This window comes from Aulostomus chinensis, chromosome 3, assembly GCF_037954235.1.
Source record: "Aulostomus chinensis isolate RoL2024-O1b breed Wild chromosome 3, RoL_Achi_v1.0, whole genome shotgun sequence".
In the NCBI taxonomy this organism is placed as follows: domain Eukaryota; kingdom Metazoa; phylum Chordata; class Actinopteri; order Syngnathiformes; family Aulostomidae; genus Aulostomus; species Aulostomus chinensis.
Window position 1 is genome coordinate 4,654,341 of NC_141322.1, and position 17,523 is coordinate 4,671,863.

Below are 17,523 nucleotides of genomic sequence, written 5' to 3' on the forward strand. Positions count from 1 at the left end.
CTCAGTGTACCTGAGTTGTGGAGTAGTGGTACAGTTGGAACAGCTGTTGTAGTCGTAGAGATGCCTGCTGCAGACAAAGGGGAGGTCATGTTGATAGAGTGTTATTAAGGTGTTGACCAGGTAGCAGTACACAGGAAAGCAGGGCAGAATAAACAGTCGGGAGTGTATGACAGTGCAGCCCAGAGGAAGGTAAAGTCAAGTAACGCCGCTCTGTTGGGACAAGAACTCGTTGAGACAGACACCTGCTCAGTGTCGTCCTGCAGTTGCTGGTTACTCTGGTCTTGGTCACAACTGGACTGGTATCCAAAATTTGGTACGTAACATTTTGTTGGTGACTTTCACAGTAGATTGATTTTGAGCCAATTTATGACCGAGATTCAGTTGGTGACATCAAAATTGCGTCTGGAATTCTCTCACTACAAGATCCGGAGCGACAGCCTGTCTGGATCGGTCTCGAAGCAACAACGCTCCGCTAATTTGACCTGATTGTCCCGGGGTGGCCGGCTTAAACTCTAGTTCGCAGTCGCTTTGCATGTTTTAAGAATGACATCCAAGACTTGAGCTGCTTCACGGGAGAGTCTGGATTTCTTGTATGTTAACGTTTTGATAAATGAGCTGGACCTCTCAGAGAAAAACACAAGAGGAGAAAGTAATTTCTCCTCAGCCATTCGCTGTGTTCTCATCCCAGTGATGCTACCGCCACTTAGGGGACAATTTTCTGAAAAAAAAAAAAGAAAAAAAGAAGGCACCGTTGCTCCAGTAATCCCTGCCTGAGCGTCTGCTAATGTGTGTCACAAGATCGCCGGATAACCAGGGACGGTATTGTGTTTATGCTAATCGCAACCCTTTCCCCACCCCCCCTCCCACGCAGACCCTCCAAAGAGAGATAGAAAACATTAGTAATTAGACATTTTAATAGGATTACTAGATGTGTATAATCAGCGATTGGTCTAATGAATTCCTTGAGAGGGAAGATACCTCGTCAAAGGGTGTGTTTGTGTGGTTTCTACTGTGTGCCATCACACTGGTGCTCTGTCACTGGAGCCCAGCGTGCTTCATCTCTGAGGGGAATTAGTTCACTAGGCATGTTCTTGGCCAGCATGGCTTTTAATCCCCACAAGTGTAACCTTCAGCAGCAGCAAGAGCACTACTCCATCACACAGTGTAGAATAGGAGCTCCTTTAGCTCGATGGTCCTTCAGTCGGAGCACAGAGAGGAGGGCGTCCATCAATCATGTGCCATCTGTGTGTTATCATACAGGAAGCAGAAGGACAACAATGAAAAAAAAAATCTGTGGAATGATCTGTTGAATGATGTGTAACAAAAAGAAAATCTAACTTGGTTTTTCCAATTAAAATGTCAAGCACTTTGAAGAGGAAGAACATGAAGTTGTTGAAGGTGACTGAGTGGTTATTCAAGAAGAGGCTGTTGAAGGACATGAAAATGTTGTTAACGTTTGACTGGTTGACGTCCATCCTGATTAGAGAGGGAAGACAAACGGGAATGCGTGCTGTTGCCACGGTTACCAACCTGCTTCCTATGACGTGGCATGTCACGGTGGCACTTTCAGAAACTGTCTGTCACTTGACGTAAAGAAGAAAATGGTACAAAAGACTAAAGGCCTGTTCATACCAAATGCGACGCAAATTTTTCGCACAGTAAATTTACATGTAAAGTCTATCTAGAGAGGCGAACAGATGCGAACTCGCATGTGTAAGGCCGGGCTGTGCGAATGACATGGAATTTTGTGTATTCGCGTCCACGCGCAAGTTAATATTCAACACAAATTCACGTGACATTGTATCAAGAGAGCCCATCAGCGTTGAGGTTCCCCTGGCATCAGTGACGTCAACGGTCCTGGCGGCTGTACTTGGTGTCAATCCATGATATCCTGGCACCGATCCTCGCCAACAGGTCATCGAACTGGGCCCCCTTGTCAGCATGAAATACCGCTGGAAATGGCCATCGTCCAGGCGCAATTCCCAGAGAAGGCGATGGAATTCACCCAGCAGTGTGCGCCTCCAGATGATGTCATGGATCCTGACACAGCGGACTTCGACAACACATACAAGCCAGCCATGGTTGATGATGGAAAGAAATGGCAGATATAAATTCTCCTCACGGGGGAAAAGTTTGCGCACATGACGCAAATAAAAACAAATGATCCAGCGATCAAATTTGCGCAAATAAAGGGACGTGAGAATTCGCTTGATGTTTGGTGTGAACACGCCAACTAAGAACTTAAGGCTCTGCTTCCACTGTACAAGAGCATGACGACGGTCAGGAGCAGTCCTCGTGCCCCCCTGTACACCACGGAATAGAAAAATGAATGAAGAGAAATGAAACAAGTAAATATGTGTGTGTGATCTGCAACAACATTTCAGGGATGTCCTAAATAAATGGTCAGTCATCGATGAATGAAGACCTTGTGTATTACTGAGGATGTATTTTTGCAGGTCTGGGTCACTGGGGACGGACCTGGCAACTGTTTAGAGCTTCCAGTTTACTGGAAACACTGCTCATCTGCTTCTGATTGGCTGGATAATTTCCCATGCAGTGAGGATGAGCCGGCCAATCAGAGCACTTTAAAGAGGCGGTTCAACTAAAATCAGCCTCATAAAAGCCATACAACTTAAAATTTGCAATTTCTAGGTCTGGATAAAAAAAATTGTAAAAATGAATAAAGCCAACATATACACAGTAAACTGTGTGTGGTCCAGATCAAGTTAAAGTAATCAAATTTAGTTTACATTAATTTACTTACATGATAAGTTTGCATCAAACCATAAATACTGTCATCAATTTTAGTTAAATACTCACAATTCTGGCACGGATTTTACAGTTTATGTTTACGTGTTACCAGATGTTTTGGAGATACGCGATGGTAAAAGAACATGGGAGGTCATGAGAAACAAAGACGCTTTCAGTGTTGAGATGGTTTTGAGCCCAGCTTGAGCTGAGGTTTGTCCACCGGACCTGAGTTTTCCTTTTGAGAATGCATGAACACGCATGGATGATTTGTAGCTTCAGGGATGCGAAACAAACTGCTTTGCTTTGAACACATCCTTGTTCTTCTATCTCAGTGAGGACTTTTCATTGACGCAACACATTCCCTCGCCCCTCACCATAAACCTAACCATCTCAACCAACTGCTTGACCCCAACCTTGACCCATTGTGTCCCTCTACAGTGACACATCTCTAGTCCCAAACCTAAACCTAACCTGAACCTGATTCTGACTTCGACCCTAAAAACCAAGTCTTGACCTTCAAACGGCCCTTTGCAGATGTGAGGACCAGCTAAAATGTCCTCACTTTCCAAAAATGTCCTCACTCTGTTGGTTAAATATGTATTCTAGTCCTCAAAAGTAGGCAAGTACAAGAACACACACACACACACACACACACACACACACACACACACACACACCCTTGCTGGGCTCAACCCTACACTCAGGTGTGAATCAATGAAGGAGTTAATGTTTCGCCGTTTCCCTCCCAGTTTGTTTGGCTCCTGTGTGCTTGATGATCTGATTAATTAATAGCAACATACTGAAGCAGTCTACACTTGGAAAAGATCATTTTCAAAATCCTACAAATGATGACATTTTAGCAAAAAATAAACCTTAACAGGTCAGAAATCTTTTAAAGTAAAAAAAAAAAAAAGGGTAAAAAAATAAAGTGAATGTATTCTTTTTTTAATTGATAGAGCTCATAAAGACTTCAGGTAAAGTGTAAATCTCATTTCCTGCCAAGATGCCACCTACGCACTTTCGACCTGATCTTAACGCCAAACCCGGAATGGTTTCTTTTAGTCCTCCGATTACGATGGTTTGTGTCTTCTACCAGCTCGAGGTGATAAGAAATTGACATGAAATGCTCAATAAATCAGCTTGCAGGGACGCCCCCCTGGAGCGCTTGTATGCCCCCACCAGTGTCAAAACCCAAGCTACGCCCTTGTGTGTCGCTAGTACATTAGGAAGTAAAAAAAACACAACAGTACTGTGTTGTGCCCGAAAACATCCAGAAAGTTACATTGAAGCCTTTACTGAAAAAAACCCTGGAGGTCAAGCTGGGCAGTTAATCATATATTTATGAAATTACAGATTAAATGTATCCCTTTGCTGCAGAGAAGAAAGAGCCCGGAACTCTCTTTTTTTTTGTTGCACAAAACATCTCAAATAAATAAATAAATAAATAAATACATAAATAAAAATCCCACCATCATCACTTCAAAGGTATCCAATTAAAAAGTGAATCATGACATGAGACGGATGATTCTGTGAAATATTGTGAATCATTTATCGCGATCAAAATCTCACTCAAAATAATCACACCAGAGTGGGCGGCGCGGCTCAGAGGCAGAGCGGCCTCTGGCACCCGAAGGGTTGCTGGTTCGATCCTCACTTCCCCCGATGTCCAAGTGTCCTTGAGCAAGATACTGAGCCCTAATTGCTCCTGATGGCCCTGCGACAGACTGGTGACCCGTCCGTGTAGCAGCCCCCCCCCCCCCCCCCCCCCCACGACCCTTAAAGAATAAGAGGTGTAGCAAATGGATGGATGGATCATCACGTGAGATGTTTATTCTTAGTTGTTCAGTCGTAGCTGATTCCCGGCCAGCTAAGGCTGGGCGTTTGAGATCTGGAACCTCTCAACGATTCTCAACAACCTTTCAACTTCCCTTTCCTTTGACGACAGTAAAGTCACACCTCAGGTCTGTCTCACAGGACGAACTGTGGATGTGTCAGAGGAAAATCTTGCTTCCGGAGACCAAATAAATATAGTTTTTGACTTTTACCAAGACCTCTGCCATCATATCCAATAGTCGCGGTGTTTGAAAAGGAATGTGACTGAATACGGCAACGTGTTTAAGTTGTTTTTATTCACTGACACAATGAAAGCATCACCAAGGTTTTATCATTCCTTCCTCTGCACAACCTGAGTAGCTACCTAAATATGCACCCAATGCCAATGTTCTGCTGGAGTGTGAAAACACGACAATCAGCCACACAAACAAACTGAGAGCAAACAATCCCGCACATCGACAAACCTGGGTAACCTTCATTCAGCCATTCAGCAGCCACCGTACGTGGGGATGGATGTGCATCTTTGTGTGGCTGGTAAACAGATGTGTACATTGTACATGGCCTTATAGCAAGGGCAGGTTCACTTTAGCAAAAACAACATCTGTTGTCAGGCAACAACAATGGCGGAGGGTAGGAAATGCATTACTTACAGCACGGAGCAGTGAATGTTCAAGTCAAGTCAGAAAGACGGAATGAGACAGACATGGAGAGTGAAAGACAGATCCTGCAGCAGACGACTGCCAGGGACGCGCCTTGAGCACCACCAGCTTCTCACCTGCAGTTACCAACCCTCACGTTGGAGAAACCGTACACTTCATACCGACTTGTGTGTTGAAACTTTCATTTCTGCTTTGCTAAAAATTCTTGAACTGAAAATACATGTCTCCAGTTTTCATCCTGTATGCCCGTGTAACTTTCTCACGTATCTCTTGATGGATGCAAAAATCAATATCAGTGTATTTTTCCTCTTCCTGTTCTTATTAGTTTTCTCTGCTCTTCTTTCAAAGTTTGATGATGCATCCTGCAGTGAAGGGTGTGTGTTAATTTTGTGTCCAATTAAAATGCTGAAATACCATACATCACATGATGCACTGTGATTCCATCCATTCTCCCTCTTCTCCTGTTCAGGGTGGTGGGGGTGGAGCCTATCCCAGCAGCCTTCACCCTGGACAGGTCCCCAGTCCATGGCAGGGCCAACACATATAGACAGACAACCATTGGCTCTCCCAGCCACACCTATGGTCAATTTAGAGTCTGGATTAACCTGGTCCCTCTTGATGTCTTTGGACTGTGGAGGAAGCTGGAGTACCAGAGAGAACCCAGCAGGAACAGGGAGAACATGCAGACTCACACAGAAAGACCCCGTGCTGCAGCCGGGGCTCCACCCACAACCTTCTTGCTGGGGGGCCACAGTGAGGACCACTGCTCCACCGTACTTATATTATCCAAGAATTCCAAGACACAGCGATTAATGGTTGGTTGATTTCTCTGACTATCACACAGAATGACTCGCTCCACAATCACAATGTTATCCTTTTTCTCTGATAATATTTGGGATGTGATGTTGATTTATTTACATTCAAATTAGCAGCTGGCTACACTTAAGTAGCTTCCTCTGCTTCATCGCTCCCAAAAACTTCAGCTGCAAAGCCGTGTTAAAATAGTGTCACACAACCCCGATGAATTGTCTTGTTAAAGTCTGAAAGTGACTCGCTTGGTCTGAAAACTGTCTGAAGCAACGCTCAACACTTTGCATTCATATGTGTTAGCAGATAGCTAATCAGAAGGCGCTAGTTCATGCAGAGGCTGCGCAATCAGTGGTGCTGGCAAAAGTAAACGCCAAACCAGGACCGGTCCCTCCTCCACCTTATGATTCTATGAGATACACGCAAATATACAGTAACCAGAAGTGTCCTGATTAGCATTTCACTGGGCCTCCGCAGGGAATGTGTTTAAATATTTGACATCTGTATCTCTATGAAATGCATCTCCAGTTCCTCGAGTCACAATTAGATTCAGATTACAGCCCCACTTTTAAACCTATTTTTAGTTGAACAAATAGACAGTTGGCACTATTTCATGGCCTTCCCATACAATTCAACAGGTGCGAAATCCTCCACCTTTTGAATACAATAAAAGTCCTCACTGGTAGGGAAGCTAACTGGTCTTGATGGACCCACTTCCTCCAGCCCCAGGCCATCGTTCAACAGCACCCACTCATCAGTGAGACATGTCTGAGGAGGAGTGCTGTGCACAGATGTGTGCAGGAGCTCAATGATATATTTACATGGATCGCAAGAACTGGATTTTTGAGGTAGCAGTCTTCTAAAAAGGACAATATCACATTTGGGATGTTCACGTGAGTTTCTTGTAGAATATTCCATTCATCTTTCTGTTCACATGCTACAGAACACAGCCACACCTGAAACTGTGCCATAATTTTGAGGTTTTTTTGTCACTTCAGATGCAAAACTCCATGTTGATTTCGCTGGGATGTTTGCGCCTGGGATATACCACTAGCATCCCCAGAAGGACCTCAAACTGACAGTCAAAATACATCCGGAACTCACTGTGGTAGAGCGATGAAGAGGAACTCCCCTTCCTCCGCCTTGTGCAATGGAACAAATGCAAACAGTACAAGTACAACACTGAGCAGGACTGCTGATTCATGTCGCTCTGTGTTCTAGAGAATATTAAACAAGCAGAGTGCTTCACTGCGTTGTGATCAACATTTAATCCCCAGCAACACAGGGCGGACTCACCGAGGAGGTCACACACCCCAAATCCCCCCACTACTTAAATTCAGTGGTACCAACCACTTTCACAATCCGTCTTTCCTCCCTAACTAGCGGTGACACAGCCTGTCGATGCAGCAGTGATAGAGCATGGCACCACAGTTAAACTGGGTGATGTGACAAGTACAGCGACTGCGATGTAGTTTGTAGTCACATGTTCAATCTTCCTTCATAACGCTTAAAAAGTGGAGAGGTGATGCACACTTTACTGCAAAATAGGAAGCTGTTAGGACCAGTTAACCGGTGCTCTCCAAAAGAACAAAGAGGAGGATGAGAATGGCAGCGTCCCACAGTCTGAAGCTGCCATATTGTCCTCTAACAATAGAAAACATTCTCCTGTCAGTCTGGGCATGGTTGCTATACAGAACCAGCCACTACTGTGTGTGGATATATGGGTTTTGTTGGTCTGCAATCAAACAAACAGCAATTTCCCCAGCCATTCACAGACATTTCTATTCAGTCCAGTATTTGCTGCTCCTATGTAAGAGGGCATTAAGCCAAACAAGCACAGATGACAGCAGGGCCGTGACAACCGGCAGCGGCCTCAGCACAAACAAACAGCTTCACTTTTTATGAAGAAATCACTAAATCATCCCTTATGGAGTGGCTGCATGTAGCAGTGCTTACCTGTTCTGGTGCATCTTGTGCAACACTTACTGCTGGGTGTTTTGGCGGAGTGCATCATAGCTACACATCATTCTTGAGAGATAAAATCAGGTTTTAAACTGGGTTACATTTTCTCAACATTCCGCATTGAGATTCTGACCCTGCAGTCAAGAAACTGGTTGAGAATTAATTGATTTTTAAGGATCATGGAGATTAGCAGTGAGGTGAATAGAAGATGCGCTTAAATGTCTTATGCACTGAGAAAGACCTTTTCTCAGTTGTAATCCTGAGTCTTGTTCATTCATCTCAAGAAATATGTCAAAACCACATTTTGACACGTTCCCTGTAAGAAGCGTTCAAAATTTTGATGACTCATCCTCAACTTTGATAGGTGTGTGCTGATTTTGTGTTTTCTACTTTTACGCCCCGCCCCTACATCCGGTAACACACTGCAGTCAGTCTGAAGAGACTCATAGCAGCGGATCGGGTGTTTCGGTTGTCACACAACTCCGGTGAAATGACCCCTTTCACTATTTGAAGCCTTTTGTTACATTTCAAAAATATATAAGAGATGTACGATGACAATATTCATCTACAATTGTGAGCAGAGGCTAAACAGGCGTAGCTGACATGAGTCTCTGCGGCCCGTGCTCTCATCACGCAGGCAGCGTCGTAAACATCAACGCTATTGGCTAATGGCTTTTCAGTTCTTCCTGGAAACACGAACATGCACAGAAACGCCCAGCACTGACATCCGTTTCACAGTGCCCTTGACGTAGATATGTTCTATTGATTAAAGTGGATGAATTACAGTGGAAATTATTCAGCGCTGAAACCAGTAGCTCAATAAAAAAATCTGAACTGGTTCCACTCTATTTCCCTTTATCTAACCAACTCATGAGGGCAACAAAATGAAAGCAGGTCCCTCTCTCACCTGGATGGAACGAAAGGATACGGCCGGGAACCACAGGCTTCCTATTGACCAGGGCGAAGGACAATTCTGTCCGCAGGAACACAGCCGAGGCCTTGATGAGGTGCTGTCCAAAGCGTAGCGTCGACATGTTTCTGCAAGAGATGCGCATGCAGGAGAATGTCAGAGTGAATGGAGATTCTTCCCAAAACTTGTTCGTTGTCTCCAACCATACAGAACTGCACAGTTTTCATCTGAATCAGATGTCTGAAGTTGTAGCCTCCGCAATGGAGATGTCTTGTACTTGACTATTTTATGTACTGCTAGAATGATTTGTCAGGGGTTCGAGGTAAAGATAGAACTCTTTCAAACAAAGCTGACGGAGCAAACTGACCCTTCCGGCAGTTACAAGGATATTTTTACAAGGTGAAAAGAGTGTGAGAAGATAACAGGACAGAGCACCTCAGCACTGTGCAGACATGGCAGGGTGCGGTGGTTCTGCTTAATTGTCCGTCAGACTCAGGACAGAACAACGATTAATGACGTCTTCACTGCTATTTATGCTTCCAGGGGGTTACAGCGGTCTCTGGAAACCTTTTCTGTTATTACTTCTCCCGCTGCTTTGTCAGCAAACCATAAATTATGAGCCACTTTTTTGTCATTTGTGCAACTGGTTAGATGTTACTAATGGCCCTTTGTTCGGTGTTGGACTCAGGTTCTTTATTTCTATGACCCTCACACTGGCAGAAGAGCAAAAAGTTATAAGCGGTCCAAACCGCATCTCTGAGAACCAGCCCCTGATGTGGCTTAAAGTAACTGGTGCAATGATGAACACATGAACTGAACATGACAGCTTTTTGGGAAACATGCGTGTCCTGGGTGCAGGATGAGGGAGCTCACAGAGACCACCTGACTACTAGTTGGTTAGCAAAAGGAATGGTCATGGGTGGGAGGGGTTAGCCATCAAATAGATAAAGTCCAGGCTCTTGTTAAACCTCTTCATCCTCTCCTAAGAAGTCCACCATTATTAGTGGCAGCAGTAGCTCCTCTAGCAGCCAAAGACAGGCAACGGACTTATTTCCCCAAAAATGGTCCTTAAAGACATGATAAAAAAGATTTAACATGCTAAACATCCCACCACACGGTGGCAGCACTGAGATAAGGCCAATGGAGCGTTGATTAAGATCTGTTGTTGTAGCAGACGAACAGAGTTCCTGGTTCAACAATCTGCTACTGAAGAATGCAGCGGTGCACCAGGAGCAGAAAGAAGGCAGCAGCACAATTCACGACAGAAAGTATGGTTTACTAAAGTGGCATCTTTAATATGTGTAATTCACCAAAGAGTTTTGATTGGATGGCGGGTGGATAATATATGGTCCCATGTAGATTCAGACCTGCTCGTGCATCACTATCGCACAGCGAACCTTTGGACAATCATGTGCAAACATCCAAATAAAAAAGTACGAAAAGGACTTGTGGGTGTAGGCGGGTTTTAGTGGTACAGAGCATGGATCTTCAATTGGCTGAAAAATCTTCCATACGTTTGATTCAAACAAATAGAGAGCAATATTATTGTGTTCCTTCTCGTCTCCCAACCTTACACAGAGTGCACCATTTGTTTTAATTAAATTCACAATCCACAGAGCAAAACAAATTACTTGGCAGTGGTGAAACAAACAGGATTCCCCCCTGAGTCATGCTGAGGCATGTCTGTCCGAGGAGGGTTGGGGTCAGGGGGCGGGGCACAATCATTTGGCACATTTCCATGACCAATTTAATCACACTTAATGACTGTGAGAGGATCCCTCTCTTTTTGAAATGTGTGTGTGACTTACTGTAATGGGGTTAAATGATGCCTAAACGATTACACGGCTCCCTCATGGTGGGCTGTGTGTTCTGACGGAGGAAGAGCAGAGACAGAGGGGGACGAGGGAGGCTGAAGACTGGAGATAATCACACCAGCGAGCTCGCTCCCTCTCCCTCACGTCTTTCTCTCTGTGCTCTTCTACCTGAACGCCTCAGCCGCCACACCGACAGACAGCACGCTAGAGCCAAGGGTGAATTTGGATTTGCTCCCAGAAGACTCATCCACACTCTTCCACCAGCTGTCTCTCCTGCATTAGCATTCCAAATGCACTAACAATTCCTCAATTAAGCAATTAGCTGACTGCGTGCAGAGATGACCCAATTATTGTTTACTTTACACAGATTTGATCACTTCCCATTTATAAATGCCAATAGCCTTTCCAGCGGTAAAAGCTTCCATCTTTTCTTTAGAAGGCTCCCATCAGGGGCCATCACTCCCACTGAGGACACCCAGGTTCTGTTGCTTTACTGAGCAGTATAATGAACGTAAATTGCAGTTTATAGATTGCAGTGTGGAACTGTCTGCCGCTGTGAATAAGAGTAAAAAAAAAAAAAAAAAAAAAAAAACCACTGCAAACCTGAAGTATTTTAACATTAAAAGAAAAATGCCAGTGGTTTCACACGTTTCCTGCGATGAATAAAGTCGACTACGTCACAGCGAGCATCGCACTGCTGAGTGCTACAGCCTCAGGGTTCTGTTGTTCTCACATAAAGATGACTTTCATTTTCATTCTGTTTTTTTTTTTTTAACTTTGGAGTTTTAATCACCACAATTTCTCTCAACTACGGCTGTCACTTTTTAGTTTAAGTTGGGATGTTCATTTGAAGGTGGGGTGAACACTTTACCTTCCAACTGTAATAACCTGTCTTTATGAGCTCCTCAGACAATTTGGAAGTTATTCCCCTGTCATCTAGCAGAGGGTGCTCTAAAACCTCCATGCCCTTTTGTTGTGGAAGCGTCTTGGGTGTGAGCTTGTGAAAGGAGGACTCAGGAGACAACCCAGAGACATTTATTTCATGCTCAACGCATATCGAGGAGACTCAGCAATGATCAGCTCATACAACACATAAGCATGACAGCACCAAGCCTGCAAACTTGCCACATTAGCATCACTGCTAATGCTAACTGAGGGGTGGGAGCCAGCCTTGGTTGGTGCCTCAATGCTCATTAAAGTGGCCATTTTGTCACAGGGGTGTTGTGTCTTATTTTAACGACCAGTCAAATTAATGATTTAAGTAAAACTGTTAAAAAGTAATGGACTTGAAGTTTTTTGTATTCTTTGTACTGGTTGTGCAAGCGATGAAGAAAACACCGTCATCACCCTCGTGTGTGCCCCACCTGTTAAAAACCATTGTCAGAATATAAACTGCTTTGTAATGAGACAGCGCCGTGTTTAGGTGTCAAATCCGGAACAAACTCTTGGTGGTGGTGACATCAGGGGAAACATAAGAAACCTTTCCCATCATAGTCATGACAACCAAGTGGGACGTGCTTTGGGGGACAGTCACGGTCCTGGTTTGAAGCTGGTCCAGTACTTTTATAGAAATCGCCCTCCCTTTACCCTCACCATAAGAGTTGAAACAACGCTAATAAGCTCATTAAACCACATTAAACTTTACTAAGTTCTTGTACTATTCATGTTCTACACACCAGAAACGTATGCTGGCCAGCTGGCTACGTCAAGTTCGCCCTCTCCCGACTTGTACATAATTTCATCATGCTCAGCTTTCCAAATTCTGGTGAAGTAAGTTTTTTGCCGGTAATGTGTGACGCTTAAACGGACTTATCCACAGTTTTACCACTTTAGAACAAACGACAAGAGTAAGACTCATTGTCTCAGGACAGCTCTACAAATCTCAATGATGCTTTATCACAATTTCTCCCTCTATAAATTTATATTCATTGGTCAAATGTTTCAAAAGGCAACCAACACAAACGTTGCTCTAACAGTAAACTGTGAGTGTCGCGTTTGTCGCTCCTGGAAAAAAAAAATGTTCAGCTCATCAACTGCTGCTTCCAATTCAGACAACAAATGCGACACTTCCTCTTCCTACCAAGTCAATTGGGTGGATGTCAAGAAGAGCCAACACACACACACACACACACACACACACACACACACACACACACACACACACCACTGTTGTTGTTGTTGTTGTTAGCCTGCTGCTAGTTGGCCTCTATCACTTGAAAGTATGCATATCGTTTCACTGAAATTATCGATGTCATTGGTTTTCAGGGGCGTTCCGTCATTTAGGACACCAACAAGACACACACACACAAACACACACACACACACACATAAACAAATCAGCCGGTGAATCACAACTACCAGCCCCCACGACCAATGCCTGATGATGGGTTCATGCCTGCGCGCCGCCGCTCCTTCGGCTGAGCCTTTCTACCTGAATGAGTCAGTGCACATGCCTGCCTCTGACATTTTCACTGACATCAAACAAGACCTGGCAACAGCTCTCCACACCAAACATGACATTTGCAATGTACTATTTCTTTTCTAAGCCATCAATGGTTGTCCGTCGGGGGTAGATTTTTGGCCTCTGCACCATGTGGAGACATCTATTTGGCCACCCTTCAAAGTAGTGGAGATTGTCCAATCCAGATAGCTCCTGTACTGCTACACCACTTTTCACTATATACGGCAACGGGACTTTATTCATTCTCTCTCTGGTGCTTCCAAACCACCAGGTGCCTTCGGTTCTCTGCCTTAACCCATACTAAGCCTGGAGTTCGACTCAATCACCGGCTCAAACTGCTTAACACCATGGGCCAGTAAAACTTATTGATCGTTTCACCAGGGCTTTGGTCGGAATTGAACCACTGACTTTAATAACCACCTGTAGATACGCAGTACTTTCACCTGCAATTCAGAAAGCTATTTCCCATATTTCTTTCTGTACATTTTAGGGTGTATGAGAGAGAGAGAGAGAAAACATGCTGCCACACAAATCTTATTATCTCATTATTAATGGCTCCTAAAAATCTAATTTTCTTAAAACAAGTATTTTAACCTTTCAATACGGCCCTATAGCCTTGTTCTACTGCAGCAACTAAAGGAAACATAACCTTACGTGAGTGCCACAGGCTGTATTTCTGTTTGCGCCGCTCCTCGCCTGCCAACTGAATTTGGTCACAGCTCAGGAGGCTCTACTAAATCCAAATGCCAGGTAGTAGCAGGGGTTGCAGACAGCGCTGATAGCTCCGAGCGGTGAAGGAAATTTGATGTCACAGCATAACAAGGAAAGCTAAAACAAACCCAATTGTGGGAACCACCACTTTCCTACTGCATGCTTACAGTAGAAGAAACTGTAGGCTGACCAGCTTTACGAACTAATAAGCTCAGTCACAGAAAGAGCTGGAGGTCAATGCTGGTTTCTCATAGCTGGTGCCTGACCACGTCTGCAAAGAGAATGTGTTTACAAATCCCTTTTTTTCCCTCTTCACTGTGGAAATGCTTCCAAAAAGTACTTTGAAAATGCATTTTTTGTTTGGGGGGGGGGGTGTTACCTGGTTTTAACTAAACCAAGGCACCTATCAAAATAAATTTTGTGAGACAATAAATTTGTCACAGAAATTTGCATAATGATGCATGTCTTTCACAAAGGGATTAATTCTTAATTCTTGAGAATAATAATACCATTACCATTATAATGTGAAAAATATTCTCAGTAAATGAAACCTGAGTAAAATTAACTGAGGCCAGCTGTGGCCTCTCCCATGGAGTTGGCACGTTCTCCCCCCGCCTGCATGGGTTCTCTCCGGGTGCTCCAGCTTCCTCCCACACATCAAAATCATCCAAGTTAGGCTAACTGTGGACTCTAAATTGCCCGTAGGTGTGAGTGAGAGTGTGTGTGGTGTCTGTCTCCCTATGTGGCCCTGTGACTGGCCACCTGTCCAGGTTGTACCCTGACAGTCTGAATTAGCTCCACCCCCATAACCCTGAGCAGGAAAAAATGCTACAGATGATGGATGGATGGGAAAAAAGTGCAGGTGACATTCTTCTGTGTGCTACGAGTGCTTTCCAGCTACGTAGCATTTTTAACATGTTCCTGTTTAACACTGGTTTCACTGAGTAGGAGACAACACCCAAGTACAGAAAATGTTTCCATTTGCAAAGGAGGTTAAGTTTTATCACATTGCATGACACCAGGATTACACTCAGGCTACTGGGCTGGTTTTAATAACACTTGTGAGGGGGTGGAGCATGGATCAAGGAATACATCATTGTATTTATGTGCAGATTCTAATCCTGAGCTGCATGCGTGTATCATTTCTGTCTTTCCTTAACACTGTGTGATAGGACAGGTGGTTGACGGACTGCTCAGCTGCTACGGACGAGCTGATCTTACACACACTTCCTAAAGCAGGGGTGTCCAAACTAGTCCAGTAAGGGCTGCAGGTTTTCATTCCAACCAAGCAAAAGCAACACCTGATCCAACACATGAGCTGTCTGGACACAGCTTTGTTGTTTTAAGTAGAATCAGGTGATGCTTTTGCTCAGGTGGAATGAAATCCTGCAGCCACACCGGCCCTTACTGGACCAGTTTGGACACCCCTGTCCTAAAGAATGCCACTCTCCTCAGATTTGCTTTAGCCAGAACTGAGGCACAGTTACGACACACTTGACTGCTGGAACTTCCATGGTCATCATGTTATTGTGGACACATGAATCTCCAACACATACAGAGGCGCCGGGGTCTCTTTGGAAGAACGTTCTTTGTGAACAAGCCAGCTCAAGTGTCTGGGTGCTGGACGTCTTCGTCATCTTCCTCATACGCACGTCCGGGGGACGTTTCATATGACTGGACAAGATGCTGTGACAGCTTGACACCAGACAGCTTTGAACCAATGTCATGAGCACCCACTCAAATGGCCTCTTAGCTTCTAACTGACTGACAGGATGTCCTCAGGGGCTAGTTACACCAACAGGGCTCCCCCCTGGTCTTACACTGGTGGCACCATCGAGGCTTAAACTTCTTCTCACTATGACTGGGTGTGAATCAGTCACGAGCAGATGCAAACCAGTGGCATGACTGCCCTTGATGCCATCTTTAATATTATGAGAAACTGAGATGTGAGAAATGACTGGGTTGCATGCTGAAAGTTCATTTTCTGCAGATTTTAGGATTTAAGTCAGCCGAACACCCACAACCACAGACATTTAAAGAAAAACATATGGAAGCTGCTCAATGTTACAAGGAACACGAGACATTTGGAAATACCTGTTTTTCCCCTTGAAATAATGACCCAACAGCCTGTAGCCTATCCTGACATAGTGATCTGTTTTTCAAGCTTCACTTTCGAAACAACTTTATAGAAACAACAGTGGAACTAAAGAATAGGCAATGAAATTTGCTCAGAATTGGGTAGCATTAGCCAAGAAAGCAAGAAATAGCATCGATATTTAATCAATATTCATATTCATCACTCCATTATTGGTGGCACTAAGAGTTCATTTGTTCATATTTTATCGACTTGACGAGCAGATAAAACTGGAATGTTGTCAAAGTTCTTGCCCTGGATATTGCAGTTAAGTTTCACCAACCACGAGTGCCTTCTTTCCTCTGACTACGTTTTTGCACTCTTCTCCCTGGTTTGAAATAACATTTGGGAATCTGACATGCTTCGAATGCTTTTCCTGGTCCGATCGATGAGCACAGCAAAAGATGAGATAATAAGTGAGCTTTTTAAGCAACAATAACCATTAACACTTGGTGGTTTGGGTTCATTTCCGAAGGGCTGTATAACTTAAAGTATAGTCAAGATGGCCAACTTCCAGCTTGGCGGCATCCCGTGACAAACACTCTATTTTTATAATAAAACATATGATATCCAGGGCTAGATATTGATGAGGACCTCACCAAAACAATACCTATCACTACACATGGATTTTACCAGGATAAACTGTTATATGACACCAACTCTAAGGGCTGGAATCTCGATGCAGGCATCTATTTTAAACATCTCACTCGAGACAGAAAGGTTTTGCAGGGCTCTGACAAAACCACTGTTGTGTAATAACCGGGTGCAGCCTCCAGGCACCGCTTCAGGAGAGCAGCCACCTCAGGTGTCAGAGTGGCAGCCAGTCAGCTAACAGCCGTTCCTTTTGTTCTACTTGATAAGACACTAAACAATCCATTGCAATCCAATAAGAGCTTGTTAAACCATGGCCTTGGCCTACTTACAGAGGGAGATCACACCTATTAACGCAGGTCAATGTAAAATCAATTAACAAAGAGCAAATAAACCCCACATCATTTCACCCGTCAGCCGTGTCAGGTGGCCGGGTGCCTGGTTCGCTAATCAGAGCTTGGCCACTGAAACCAGTTTGAATCCCATCTGCAGTCCTTCATAACACATGTGATTCAGGCAGGCAGGAAGACACCTCTGCTATCAGCAATTTATTCTTTTTTCTGGGAAGGAAATAACTGATGACAAAGTCTGGTGGCCGGGAAGTCCGTGTAAGAGAGAAACTCACAGCGATAGAGAGAACCATAGCGCTGTTATTTAATTAAAGGACTACATTCATTACAACACCGTAGTCGTGCAACTCACCCGTTTGTATTATACATAACACAAAATGGGACTCCAGTGGTGAAAAGGAAATCTTATTTAGATTCAATTTTCTGATGGGAGGTGGCTGAAAAGTATATCTGTCAGGAACACTTATCAAGTCTTTAGGCCAGAATGAGTATTACATGAAGAGAAAGGGAGCGGCAGATAGCTGGGGACGAATAAAAAAA

General features: G+C 44.2%; 1 protein-coding gene across 4 annotated transcripts in view; it reads right to left on the reverse strand.

The window, feature by feature from the left end:
• The window catches only part of fhit (fragile histidine triad diadenosine triphosphatase), a 367,464-nt gene that overhangs the window by 250,120 nt on the left and 99,821 nt on the right, over positions 1-17,523 (reverse strand). For all 4 annotated transcript variants that reach the window (XR_015112247.1, XR_015112248.1, XR_015112246.1 and 1 more), the window contains exon 4: positions 8,941-9,050. Coding sequence is in view for 1 of the 4 variants with exons in the window: in XM_086200571.1 (XP_086056697.1) it covers positions 8,941-9,046 (106 nt within the window). In the remaining 3 variants the exon portion in view is untranslated. The remainder of the gene's footprint in view (positions 1-8,940; positions 9,051-17,523) is intronic.